A 14,445-nucleotide genomic window follows, 5' to 3' on the forward strand; every position below is an offset into this window, starting at 1 on the left:
AGCCTTGGTAGTAGATAGCATGGACTACTATTTCTAATTCTTCTTCTCTTTATTTTAAATTTCCCTTTTTTTTCTTTTTCTCATGGCATATGTGGGAGCTTGTAGTGCTGATGTGGAAGTTGGCTCCTCTTTTATTTGTGGAAAGAAAAGGCAAAATGGAAAAATAAAGCAAAGAGAGAAAAAAAAAGGTAGGAAAAGGAGAAGAGAGGAGATTGAGGTAGACCCACTACCTAAACCACCTTATAAACCCCTCTCCTCCAACTCTCTCCTCTTCACAATTTGCAACACACACACACACATGACACAAGCACACACACCCCTATTCATACACATACTCCATATGTAGCCCTTTCTTGGTTTCTCTCTCTAGCAGCTACTACCCTTCAATTTCCTTAATTCTCTCTCTTCTTGTTCTTCTTCTTCCTCCATATAGCTAGCTAGAGAGAGAGAGAGAGAGAGAGAGAGGAGGTGATCAAGGGGGGGAGGTTGATCGATGTCGATGATGAGCTTCTTGAGCATGGTGGAGGCGGAGCTGCCGCCGGGGTTCAGGTTCCACCCGAGGGACGACGAGCTCATCTGCGACTACCTGGCGCCCAAGGTCGCCGGCAAGGTCGGCTTCTCCGGCCGCCGCCCGCCCATGGTCGACGTCGACCTCAACAAGGTCGAGCCATGGGACCTCCCCGGTAATAATCAGTTAGCTTCACATGTTAATTTCTTAGAGTTCTCTCTTCTATATTAATTCTTGTACATGTAGTAAGTATATGTTAATTTCTTCTTGATTGATCGATGAGCCGATGTCTTGCTGATTTTATATATCTTGACCCTTTTCTTTGATTCACATATCTTAATTTTCTCCCCCCAAGCCTTTTTATGTTTTTTTATCACTTTTAGTTTCCCCAATATTTTTTTTGATGATCTTGTGTGATCCATTATTTCTAGTTGGAACTGGGAGCAACTTGTGTTGCTTTAGTGCCAAGAAACCAGCCAAAGTCTTCCAATGCATGTTGTGCTCTTGTTTGTCAATGACAATTATGCCCTTACGCTAAAAAAAATTATAGGCTAATTAATTTCGTCTATATACATACGTGTGATTCTTATTTAATTTGTCTTCTATTCTATACTGTTTTTTTTAATTCAATTACATGTATATTTGACAGATCCTCGGTATTGAATTTGAACAAATATTAGGCAAACTAGTAGTATATATTATGCAATCGATGAACGAGAAATTAATGATATTCCAATTCATTTTCTCGTGCTGAATTAATGATTTGTTTGAGAGGATCGATATATCTTAATTACGCGTATTTTTGAGAAAAAGAGAAACAGCGTAGAGAGGCAGTGTACGTAAAATCAACGTCATTGTCAGGTAGGCGTATATATAATTGATAGAGGACCATATCAAGAGTGTACTTCAATTATGGAAGTACAGAGATAGATGTATCTATTGCCTATATTAAGGTCATTAAATTAAGTGAAGACTAAGCTTTTGCAGTTTTAGTTTTTTTTTCTCCTTATAAAAAGTGGAGTTAATTCGATTTCCATGGTCATGTTTTTCATATTTGTGATGTCTCTAGTTGTACAAATTAAATAAATTCCGTTGCTCTCTTGAAGCCATTTATTTATTGCATGTACGGTAAAATTGAAAAAAAAACTGTTCATATCACTTCCATTTCGTTATCAAAAGTCAATGTTTCGCATGTGGTTCAATTCATTCATCAGTTAAATGGTCTCCAGTGAAGCACTGATTACTCTACTATTTAATTGATAGGGAATGTTAATTAACTTTGTTAGTTTCAATTCTCGGAAAATAATTTCTCTACAGCAGCATTAAGATTACCTTGTTTTTAATCTAAATACACAGTATGTAAAATATATATGCAGCTTGTCTGTATATGACAGTACCGACACAAATTAAATTATCCTCCTTTGTCTTGAATAGGTGGATCTTTATCAATTATCGAATACTGAAGTATTATTATTAAACAATAATAACAAATCCAATAAAATAATTTGCAAACAAATCTAGAGATATATGTGGTAATAGGGCTAAGAAAAGAAAATGAGAAAATGGTAGCTAGCTCGATCGACTACGACATCTCATCATAATGGAAAGGAGGAAATTCTCTCACCAATTATATATACAATTTGGCATTTCCTCCATTTCCAAAGAAGGAAATATTCCCTTTATTCCAAACTTAATTTAATTTGCAGCCCACACTTTAATTATAACGTCTTCTAGACTAGACGATATCCTTCTCTCTCAATGCATCCACTTTCAGTTTGTGTCCAAAATAATCTTTTTTTTAGATGTCCAAAATTAAACAATCATTTTTGTAGGGTGGGAGCTGGAAAAGACACACGTTTCATAGGTTCTGCAATTATTAAATTTCCATCGATTTTTATTAATGAGATGCGGCATGACATGTGTACTAATTGCATTAGCTAAAACCAGATGTAAAATAATTAATTAATCGACCTAACCTTATGTGTGTTTCGATTCAGATAATCACATTAGCTAGCTAGCTACAAGAATCTTTGCATCACATCAACCTAACCTTTGTAGGAGTAAACAATTAATAATTTGTGACAATATTAACATCACTTGTAAACTACCCCAATTAATCCCAAATCACATCATCCCATCAACCTAACCTTTCTAACAGCAAACACATTTAATAATTTGTGACAATTAACATCAGTGTAAACTACCCCAATGAATGTCAAATCCCCAAACTACCCCAATTAATCCCAAGTCCCATAAACCTAACCTTTCTAGCAGCAAACACATTTAGCAATTATTTGTGATAATTAACATCATTGTAAACTACCCCAATGAATGTCAAATCCCAAATGATTAATGCAGTAAAATAATGCCAAATAATTAACATCATTGTGAACTACCAATGAATTAATGCAGTGAAAACTTTTAAAAAAAGAATACCAAATAATTAATGTAATGAGTTTTTTGAATAAAAAATTAGAAATAAAAAGAAAAAATTGGCGTCGCCCGGACTCGAACCGGAGACCTTCAGTGTGTTAGACTGACGTGATAACCAACTACACCACGACACCTCTTGATTAGACAGTGATGTAGTAATTTAATTACCTTATTTAATATAAGATTATGAGAACATCCTATCCTAACTAATTCCTCTCACTGTCTAATCCTACCATGTGAAGTGCACACCAAGCCGATGGCGACCAGCATGCATGCATGCTTGCCATCAACAATGTCGCAACAAACTGCAAATCACATCTTACGCATGGGATCTCAGCACACACACTCTGTATGGGCCTAACACGTGTTGATGCATCCAAATTTCAAGTAAAATTAACTCTCCAATAGCTCAGCATATCTCTCCCTTTCTATCAAGAACCAGTGTGATTGTGACCAAAAGGGGATTCATCATGGATCACCACATCAAGCACCACTACATACTACTGTCCAACAATAACACCAAGAAAAAGTACAATTTTTTTAGCTGTGGACAGGAATGTGTGATAACTTTATTATTATCTTTCAATTAAAGATAATTGTTTTGGTTATTAATTGTTGGTGTATTTATAATTTTATATGTTTTTTTTATGATAAGAGGTGGCGTCGGTGGGCGGAAAGGAGTGGTACTTCTTCAGCCTGAGGGACCGAAAATACGCGACGGGGCAGCGTACGAACCGAGCCACGGTTTCGGGGTACTGGAAGGCCACGGGGAAGGACAGGGTGGTGGCACGAAGAGGGGCACTTGTGGGGATGAGGAAGACACTGGTGTTCTACCAGGGGAGGGCACCCAAGGGAAGGAAGACAGAGTGGGTGATGCATGAGTACAGGATGGAGGGTGTGCATGATCAACAAGCTTCCAGCTTCTCCTCCAAGGTATGTATGGTGAAATTAATTGTTCACTATGTCCTGTAAAATGTTTCACAACTCACTCATGATTATTCCCTAATAAATGGTATATTTCTTTTCGAAAACCTAATGATTATTACTATCTTTGTTTCAAAAGACTTTATTTCTAGCTATGCAACTGAACAAAGTACTTTTTTAGGTGCATAGTTTAAAATAAAGTTTTTTGGTAGTAATTGCTAAGCATATGTACACGACAAGTTGTGAGCTTAATTCCTAGCATAGAGACCAACTTGTAGTGCAGTGTGATTGTATTTATACAACAGTTATTGTCAAGACTTTTGGGCATAACCCCTCTCTCTCTCTCTCTCTCTCTCTCTCTCTCTCTTAAAAGGACTTTTGGCATACTGTACGTCCCAAATAATCCTCACAAGTTGTCACTTTTCATTGATTCATTTGTTTGTTTTGGCACACTGTTTATCATTTAATTATGGAGTGCTACTTGCTAATTATTTTTTTTCTTGGGCACACCGTTTTTGCGTGACAATTTTATATTTGTGCACCGGTCCACTAGTTTGCTCACATTAATCTTGTAATAACTAATTTTAGTCTTTTTTTTAAAAAAAGGGCATAAATATAAGACCAAACGGTTTTCTAGAATAATATAGTAGATTCAAAGCAGTGATCCCTGCAAACAAATTATTACAATTGAATCCCTATCAAGCTGCAAATATGCACATGCTTCATCATTGACTAAAAAATAGCAAAAAAGGTGTAAAAATTTAAATGGGTAGAAACATGCATGGTTGTTCATCAGTAGCCAAATTAATTTGTCTTCATCAATAGGTCAAGTGATGGAACCAGAGCTACTACAGTAACAATATCAATAAGATTGTTTTCATATCTATAGGCCATGTTTTCATCATTGATCATTTTTGACCAACACATAGCAAAAAAGTGTTAATAGTTTAAATGGATTAAAAAAATCCATGGTTCATCAGTAGGCCAAGTGAAAAAGGGTTGTAATTAATGTATTTGTCTTCATCAATAGGCCAAGTGAATAAGTGATGGAATCAGAGCAAGTACAGTAAACACTAATCAACAAAATTGTTTTTTCATATCTACCAAAATTACACCTGTCATGAACTGATCAAATGCTTTTCTTGTCCATCCACCAATGTGTTGTTTTCAGCAGGAAGACTGGGTCCTGTGCAGAGTCATCTGCAAGAGGAAATCAGGAGGGGGTGCAACCTCCAAGTCAAGAAGCCTCACCACCACCACCACCACCATTGTCCATGACACATCCACACCAACCTCCTCACCACCATTGCCACCCCTCATGGACACCACCCTAGCTCAGCTCCAGGCCTCCATGAACACCTCCTCCTCCTCCGCCATCGCCGCCGTCGCCGCACTTGAGCAAGTGCCCTGCTTCTCCAGCTTCAGCAACAGCATTGCCAGTAACAACAACAACAGCAACAGTGCTACTGTCAATGCACAGCAATGCTACCTGCCAATTGTCACAGGTAGCAACAACAATGGCATGAGCTACCTGGATCATGGCCTGCCTGAATTTGGCAGCTTCTTGGACACCCAGAGCTGTGACAAGAAGATGCTCAAGGCAGTGCTGAGCCAGCTCAACTCCATTGGGGGTGAGGTGTTGCCAGGCCTGCCTCCTCCATCTGAAATGGCTGCTGCTGTCAGCTCTTCTTGGATGAATCACTTCTAGGGAAAAATATTATTCAGACAATATAAGAATAGCTAGCTAGCTAGTAGTTGATCTTCAGTGTGTATGATGAATTGATGATTTGATATGGTATACATACTTATTTGTGTGATGGTACAATATTTATGTGTGAGTATTAATAGAGCATGCCATAGTTTTTCTGTAAGGCATAGGAAAATTCAGGACTAAAACTATGTAATGATTGCTAAAGTGTGTATACTCAGAAATCAGAAGTAGAGGTTTGCGTTGTCGAAAAATTTTCGGATCGATGATTTTCTGTCTATCAATTTGTGCATATCTATATGGAGTAGTATTTACAAATGTTCGTGCGGCATCTGTGTATCATTCGAAAATAATTGTGAGTTGTGACATGTCATGCAATCCAAACAAGAACAGAGGATTCAAATCATAGCTCACATTTTCTTCTCTCTCTTGAGAACACAAATAGGCATTGACTGATTCTAGAAATTAGTTTACATGTATAGTAGCAGCACTGAACAATTTTCAAAAAAGTACCAACAGTACAGCTTTTTTAGAAAAGAAAAAGAAAAATGAGAAAATAAAGTGGATGTTGCTAGCTGCTACTACAAATGATCATAACATTTATTCAGAAAAAGCTCATATGACAGTCTCGTCCAAAAGCAAATCCTGTTTTATCATATCTCTTTCAGCTGTATATACAACGACAAACATATATACAGTACAGATTGATGAACAGTAAGCTGAAAGGCCCTGGCTGTTCATCTTACTGTTCTTGAAAATGCAGGCCAGCTGCATGAGTGATCACGTTTCTAATTCACTTCACCTTTCAGAAAGAAGCCTGGATCTACTTTCCTCTGTACCACATGTCATCAATACTAGTACCCGTATGCGTATAGCTACAAGTCTTGAACACCCTCTCTTAGTCATCTTGAAATAATGTGGAGGTTGAAGAACAGAAGAAAGATCATCCTGTACTTTCATCAGGGCAGCAGCTGCCTGATGCTGACATGTTCCAGTCCTCTGTGATCTCATGCTTACAACATTGCACACAATTTGTTATTCTAACTGTAAATTATTGTGCTATAGATTTGCTTAGATGCATGTTGTTGCATTTCTTTCTTTTTTTCAGTCCAACCTGTGAACATTTCTAGGATATGATAGATAACAGAGATTGTAAGTAAGACTGATGTGTTAAACTAATAGTCATGTCTTAACTCCCTGATCAGTTGCATGCTAATTAATTTTTTTTGTGGAGATTCCTGATAGGAACACATGGCCAACCTCCTACATAGGAGCACCTTCATGCATGCATGTGTTCCTTCTCTGATGAATCTACATCAACTTGAACAGCTTAAAAAAAGTTTTTCTCATTAAGTGCAGTAAGGCCTGGTGATGGATGGATCATCTAAGCAACTCCAAACAACTTCACTGCTCAGACAATAAAACAAAGCTCAATGCAGTACAACAGGTACTAATTGTCTGGAAAGCCCATGGTTCACCAGACAAGCCTGTTAAATAATGAAAAGTTGCATCCACCTAAGCAAAAAAAAAAAAAAAGAGGACAAATTGGCAGGACTATTAGTACAAGATAAAATTTACACCCACAAAGTAGTAGAATTTAATAGTGTAACAACTTGATCTAGCTAAAGCCCCATAACCAATTGGAGTTTATGTGTTTGTACTCTTGGCCTGCTCATTTCAGGCCAAGCAAGATGGAACAGTTGCATGCCAAATTTAGCACACTGGCTCACTGAAGGTTGTGATCCAGCTCCCACATGGAGCAGATAATAGACTTACAGTTCTTCTGCCCTAACCTGAGTACAATCCAAAGACAGAAACAGTGCATTGTTAATTTTGTCATGAATGAGCTGTCCTGAGAGATATGGACAACTCATTGGCCGGTCACATTAGAGCGGGGTGAGTTGGCTGCTGCTGACAGTAGATTCAGGGCCAGCATGAGCGCGACACCGATGAACGATGACACGAGTGCTATTCCTCCATGGTTGCAGAAAGAACCAAATTTGTCGCATATCGGGTTCCAGCGTGCGTGCAAGTTACCATTCTTCCCTAGCTGAGCCATCGACGCCGCTGTGGCAGAGCCGGTGGCCAACAAAGTCAGGATCACCTGGGCCAATGAGAACAGAGGGGAAAAAGAATCATGAGCTCATGTCAGCTGACAATGGTCTGATATTTGTCATATTTGCTACAGTGCAAGCCCATATATGTTGAGCACCAGAAGTCACTCTAGCAACTGGTTCTTGATAGTTGCAATTGCTAAGATTCTTGATTATGCTCAAGTTGTCTTTTAGTTGATGTCTTCAGTTCAGTTCTCTGATCAGATTTGGCTGGATTATGCAGCATGATTACTAAGTATTTTACATGAACTAACAATCATGTACTTGGACTAGATTGCTTCTCTCGGTATAATTTGATCACTGATGTGTCCTATTATCAGAAACAGTTCTAAATTTCATAGTGACAATTAACCAATGAAATGTATCTATCCCAAGAGGGAAATCTCACGCAATGAAAAACTACCAGTGAAAAGGACACTTCATATGTTGCTTCTCCCTAATAACTTAACATTTTGGAGAAGCAACAAGCAAACACCGACACTTGAGACAAGAAACAGATACCATATCAAGAAGATGAACAGACAAACTCTGCGCTCTTCGTTGCAGAATGCGCCTCGTCACCAGCACCATCAGGTTATAACCACTGGCAATAGCATTGGCAATGACAAAGAACCTGCACAAGCAAGAACAAATCATTAACCTCAACAATTCAGTCAACATCAAAATTCATCTGAAAAACTACAATATTGAATGCTTACTTACACAAATGCAGGAGTGTCTTTGAACTTTGCAGTGAAGGTCTGTGTGACTGGCCTGGTGCCCACAATTGCAACAACTGTTGTGTAGGATTGCTTGTTCAGCCCCATGATCACAGCTGCCACTGCTGTTGCCAAGAACACACAAGCTCTCACCACAGGCTGCAGGGTGATGAGCTTGTCCTTGACCTGCATAATCCTGCAGGCTGCAGCCTGTTCTGATGGCTTCTTGCCCTTCTCAAGATCCATCAATTGATCCAGAGACTGTATATGTGGAAGATTTTGGATGATTGGAGCTGAAATTTTGGGCAGATTATATAATGGTGATGGTGTCCATGATCCAAATCCTGGGTTTAAACAAATTGTGCAAGTTTGCACAAACCCTGATAACCAGCAAACCGTTAATTTTGGGCTACTTATGTCTACGAAAAGTGTGCACACAATAGATGATTAGTCAAGAAAGTACGCAGTATTTTGGAGCCTTTTTGGGTCCCTGCGACATGAGCAGAAAGTGAAGTGTGAAAGAAGAAAGGACAGATTCTTTGGATGCTCCAGGAAGAAAATTTTTCAGGAAATCTTCAGGTTTACATATCTCTGGCTACAGGAGGTGAGCAAAAACGTATGAGACAAGGGATGACGAGTGAGAAGGAAAATCATTGTCGTCTTCAGAGTCAAAAGGGCACCAAATCATGGTTAGTTGCAACTAACAAGGACTGATCTGATTTAGATTTCTTAAGTAAAATATTTTGTTAAATATGTACAATTATACCATTGGACATCGATGGGGTGGTGGCGCAGTTGGCTAGCGCGTAGGTCTCATAGCTAAAGCGAGTGATCCTGAGGTCGAGAGTTCGAGCCTCTCTCACCCCAATTTTTTTTTCTCTTTGTCTTTCACTAGATTTTTTTTCCTCGTTGTATTTCAACTTTGCAAAGACTAGATTTTTCTCTCTTTCAATTTTGAAAATTTGTTTTTTTTACTTTAAGGAGAAAAGGAAAATGCCATAAATTGTACCTTGTCAATTATCTCCATTAAATCATAAGCACTTTACATAAAGTTGTCATTAATTGCAACAAACTGTACTATGTATCCATGTACATGGCCAGTGTGATAACAACTACAACTAATGATCGTAGCACAGGTCTATAGGAGTATATACACTTGCAAGCATCATGCATGAAGATGTAAATTTCAATATACATTGAAGATGTAAATTTCAAAGCAGCAAAAACCACGCAGTTAGCAGAATCCAAAGGTGTACAAAACGTGGTGGAATCACCTATACATTTGTCGATAATTTTTTTCCTAAAAATTTGACATATATAATTACAGTACAATCGTAGTGTAGTTATACTGTAACTTGCATGTAACTTTCACATAATTTTGAACCGTTAGACCTATTTCAAGATTTATGCAGTTGAGGAAGAAAAAGAAAGTCAGCATGCACACATGTGAGAGGATTTGTTCCCACGACCTCCATTTCACCAAAATAATATGTCACGGAGAGATTTTTGAAAGTTATACATAAGTTACATTGTAGTTACAGCGTAATTACCTACGATTGCACTGTAATTACATCTGTCAAATTACAAACATATAGCAAATTTGAGCGTGGCCGAATGATGGCCAGGAGCTGGCCGGCCCGAGTCTTAGGACCTATTTGGGGGAGCTTCTAGCTATTGCAGGTTCTCCCAGAATCAGAAGCTCCCCCAAGCAGTTCAAATTTTGATCCAGATTATGAGAAGTTGTAGTTGTAAAATCCAGAAAATGAACTAGAAGCCAAAAGCGGGGGAGACCCAGCTTTTTCAGATTCTCAGAAGCTGGCTACCAACCCGTTGCTTCTTAGAATTTTAAGCTCCCCTAAACAGGCCCTTAGGCCGGCTGGTGAAAAACGGACGAGACAAGATGGGCCGGACTGAAAATGAAAGGGAATAAGTCCACTTGTCGTCCCTCAACTTTACGTCGAGTTTTATGAATATCTTAAACTGCAATACCAGAAATGTTCACCTGTCATCTTACCAAAACCGTTCAAGATAATATTGACAGCTGATTTCACTGATGTGGCATCCTAATTAGAAAAAGGGAAGAGTGGGTTGGGCTGCACAGAAGAGAAAGAAGAGAAGGTGAAGAGGCAGATTGGGCCAACTGCAAGCAGGCTGGAAGAGAGAAGAGGAGGTTTATCCTAAAATAAACTAATTATTGCAATGATGAATCTGGACAGTAATATCTTATTTTATTTAAGGTTGGTTTATTTTGAAATGGAGGAAATATGGCTGGAAGGGCTGCTTTTCATGTACTTGTTTTTTTTAAAAAAAATGGATATCTTACTTTACTTTACCAAAATCTGATCTTAAAATAAGAGTAAAGTGTACGGGCGATCCTTAAACTTGTAGGGATATGCCATCTAGGTCCCTAAACTCTCAAAATACATATCCAAGTCCCAGAACTTGTCACAGTGTGTCATCTAGGCCCCAAATCGCCTCAACCTCTTCAGGATCCTACTTGGCGTTGATGTGGCATGCCACACATACATGACATGACATTATTTTGACTGACAAATGGGACCCATTAAATTTTTCCTTTTTCTTTTTTTCTTCTCTTTTTCCCCTTTCTTCTCCTTTCTGTATGACCCGTGTAGAAAAAAAGGAAAAAAGAAGAATGAGAAGAAAATAAAAAAGAAAAGAAAAAAAGAAAAGGACACGTCACATCCATATGGCATTGCCATGTCAGCGTCACGTAGGAATCTAGAGGGGATGTGTCAATTTGGGACCTAGATGATACACTTTGACAAGTTCTGGGAACTGGATATGCATTTTGAGAGTTTAGGGACTTATATGACACAACCCTATAAGTTCAAGGACCGCCAATGCAATTTACTCTTAAAATAATTAGCACAACAGACACGGATTGCTGAGGTTTGATGGGATTTCAATAATTTCTTATAAGATCATTGTTCTACCGAGATTTTACTTTTCAATACATGATGTTTTTATGTATCTAATGAACACTTTGTATTCAACACAATTTCATGATATCTTATATAATTTTATTTTATTTTTGAGTTATATTGATTTTCGTATGATTTTGGACACATAAGTACCTCCATTTGCCTCCTTCAGGCTCATCCTATCCTATATACCTATATACAAGTAATCCCCACTAACTGCAGTTATTACCAATTCTCTGCGCTGTGGTTGATCCACGTCGTCTAAAAAGAAAGCAGCCGTTGGATGAAATCTCAATGGTATGATATCGATGCATAAGTTTTCCTGGTGAGAACAGCCCAAGTATTACACATGAAAGGCCCATTTGACGAGGTAAGCCCAATAACCCAACCTGTTGCCTTCCCAAACTGTTCGTTCTCCTTCCACCCACGCAGATGCGGCGCCGCCTGGTTCCCCTTCCCCTCCTCCCGCATTGCACGCAGCGACAGCCAGGGCGCGTGCAGCGGTGCTGCCGCTCAGCTCACTCCCTCCCTCCCCTCGCGTCGGTTCCCTTACCTGGGCAGCAGTACGCCAGGGAGGCAGAGAGCTCCCCGAGCAGGCGCCCCACTCCCATAGGCTGTGGCTCTTTCTCTCCCATCGCCCTTGGTTTGTTCGTCTCCTCGGGCTGTCGCAAAACGAATTCACCCTTCACCTCCCTGGTGAGTAATAGCCACCTATTTCACTGTAATAATCCGCCTTTTAATTCCTGTAACTGATGGTCAAGGTGAGAGGCCAAACTTTGGATTTCTTTTATGGTTGAGGGGAGTTTTTAAGAGGGATTGAGAGCTATTAATTGCTTTGTTTGGTTAGGAGATATGAAAATTTTGGTGGGTTGGGGATGGGGAATTGAGGAATGAACTCTATTCTTTTCAATACCTATGTAAGGGGTGGTAATTTGAAGATAATTCCTCCTTTACTTCGCCTAAACAAATCTCAGCCATCCGTTTTCATTAATGACCTAATGTCCAACTAAACTCCCTATCAATTTCCACCACCTCTACCAAACAAGAGACTGGGATGAAAAAACAAATTCCCATCTTAATCTCATCATCAATTCCCTCATGTAAACTCCCAATCTCATTCCCTCAAGTTGCCAAACAAGCCGTTAAGTCGTGCATGTGCCCTCAACCCTTCCCTCTCCTCTTTTGCAGCACCAACCATGTCCTTTGCAGGTGCCCCCCCCTTCTCTCTCTCTCTCTCTCTCTCTCTCTTACGTTGCTTTGTTTACACAATTCGATTTGATAGTTTGTTTGTTTCAGTTTTGTTACCGTTTCCGTAATTGCCTTGTAGGTTTGTAGCATATATATCATGTGATGGTTCAATTTTATGGTATGGCCGGCGTTGGTTGGAAATATTTTCAGATGCCCCTGTCATATGTTAAAAGGAATGGCTGAATGAGGATCATATAATAAGCATGGATCTTTCTATATCCTTCAACCCTGTTGTTGTCATCAAATGGTGGTTTTTTCATGTTAAGAACGAATTCAAGGTGGACTGGTGTTTTTTTATAATCCGTGAGAACTGGTAATTATCACCTCAAATTTGTTCACTTTTATGGTGGTTTCTTAATCGTATTGAAATAGTTAAATTTTAACTTATACCTGCACACTATCATCTTTGAATCACTTTGTCTCATGTGACCATGACCTTTGATTTTAGAAGGTCACCAACAGTCAATGGTGGGCTGATTGAGTTTGCAGTTTTATATGTATATGTATATATCACCAACAAAAAGTCATTACAATGAAATAGATGGATGGTTGGTTCAGTATTTTTTTTTTACAAAGAACTAATTGCTCAGATTTACTCGATTGTCAGATTTATTACTCAATACAATTAAAAAAAATCCTTTAGTTAATTGTCTTGCGCGCTGCACATACCACCAACATTGGCAATTCATATTGGTATTTCCTTTTTTATTCGCACCACAATAATTCGTGTAGTTGCTACTGTCTAATTTATACTCCGATACAGAGTTCTTTTTTATTTCTTTCAGTTCAGTCTTTAGGATCAATAATAAGTTCAGAACTTCATATTACTGACCTGGTCTTTTTCTTGGTATGTTCTTTCCTACAATGAAGTGTACACTACGGGATATTTTGATTTTTAGTTATGGACATAATTTTTATCTAATATTTTATTTTGTTTTCCTACTACTAGAATATGCAGGGGAAAGAGGAATCAATAATTAAAATATTGATATCGCAACATGCTTCTTGCTGGTGAATAAACACTTGAACAAATCTAGCAGCTAACTTAGGTGCGGTCAATCACATAATCTTTGTTATTGATCCTATAATTTCTTGCAAATATTCCTTATTTAAGAATCAAGCAAACTAATTGTGTTGTAAGCCTAAAGATTGTATTTAATTCCAGTCAAAAAAAAGATTGTATTTAATTATTTTTTTAATTCAGTATGCCTTACATGCTATACTGTGCACCACTAAAAAGTACGTCATAGTTTAGATTTTAGTAGTACGTGACGAGCAGAACTGTTGCACCTTTGCATTCGTTTTGCATAGCAACAAAACAAGCATGTGGTTCTGTTAGTCTATTGATTTTTTTTCTCTTGCCTATGTTTATTTGTTGCTCCCATGTCTCAAAATAGATGTCCTCTTATAGGAGTATTCAATCAAGTGATGCTCACACACCTAATATTTTTATTTTCTAATTCTCTGTAACTGTACAATTTCACTCTTTTTCGCTATGATTTAAGTTTTGTTCTCCAGTTAAATTGGATGGTTTATGCGTCGCATTTTATTTTGTCCATATTTTCTGTATTATGCATCACACGAATGCAATATCCAGATGTATGCTATATATGATATCTAACTGATATAGTTCTCAAGTTACAAATATGAATTATCTTTAAATTTTTTTTGTCAATGAATCATTTGCAATCCTGCAGCAACACGCGGGGTATCGTCTAGTTATACTACTTTCTGTCCACAAATTTAAGCAATTCATGCGTGTAATTTGCCCATAAATCTCTCATTTAATAAGGGACACCAAAGTATTTTTTTTCCTCGACCTTAATATCTGCTAAAAAAGCTAGAAATACCATAAATGCCATAAATTGTT

General features: G+C 38.2%; 2 protein-coding genes, 1 long non-coding RNA gene and 2 other non-coding genes across 6 annotated transcripts; 3 read left to right on the forward strand and 2 right to left on the reverse strand.

Annotated features, from left to right (window-relative positions):
• The first annotated feature begins 273 nt into the window (after positions 1-273).
• Positions 274-5,883, forward strand: LOC4352763 (NAC domain-containing protein 21/22). Of its 2 annotated transcripts, none has more exons than XM_015765089.3 (3): positions 274-683; positions 3,597-3,874; positions 5,037-5,827. In XM_015765089.3, exons 1-3 carry the CDS (start codon positions 494-496, stop codon positions 5,571-5,573), a joined length of 1,005 nt encoding a protein of 334 aa, XP_015620575.1. In that variant the 5' UTR covers positions 274-493; the 3' UTR covers positions 5,574-5,827. The 2 variants fall into 2 exon arrangements, with proteins under 2 accessions (XP_015620575.1, NP_001410547.1); NM_001423618.1 differs by having other exon boundaries at positions 275-683; positions 5,040-5,883.
• On the reverse strand, positions 3,002-3,075 carry TRNAV-AAC (transfer RNA valine (anticodon AAC)). The gene has a single exon. It is a non-coding gene; the product is annotated as a tRNA-Val (tRNA).
• A 1,084-nt stretch (positions 5,884-6,967) lies between the features above and the next one.
• LOC4352765 (CASP-like protein 1B1) lies at positions 6,968-8,670 on the reverse strand. Its single transcript, NM_001423619.1, has 3 exons — positions 8,390-8,670; positions 8,189-8,300; positions 6,968-7,677 (listed from the first exon to the last, which is right to left on the reverse strand). Exons 1-3 carry the CDS (start codon positions 8,629-8,631, stop codon positions 7,444-7,446), a joined length of 588 nt encoding a protein of 195 aa, NP_001410548.1. The 5' UTR covers positions 8,632-8,670; the 3' UTR covers positions 6,968-7,443.
• A 495-nt stretch (positions 8,671-9,165) lies between these two features.
• Positions 9,166-9,252, forward strand: TRNAM-CAU (transfer RNA methionine (anticodon CAU)). The gene is given in 2 exon segments: positions 9,166-9,203; positions 9,217-9,252. It is a non-coding gene; the product is annotated as a tRNA-Met (tRNA).
• Positions 9,253-11,738: 2,486 nt separating this feature from the next.
• Positions 11,739-13,135, forward strand: LOC9272527 (uncharacterized). The gene is made up of 2 exons (XR_010738520.1): positions 11,739-12,023; positions 12,655-13,135. It is a non-coding gene; the product is annotated as an uncharacterized lncRNA (long non-coding RNA).
• The last annotated feature ends 1,310 nt before the right edge of the window (positions 13,136-14,445 follow it).

The sequence above is a fragment of the Oryza sativa genome, chromosome 12 (assembly GCF_034140825.1).
Source record: "Oryza sativa Japonica Group chromosome 12, ASM3414082v1".
Lineage (NCBI taxonomy): Eukaryota > Viridiplantae > Streptophyta > Magnoliopsida > Poales > Poaceae > Oryza > Oryza sativa.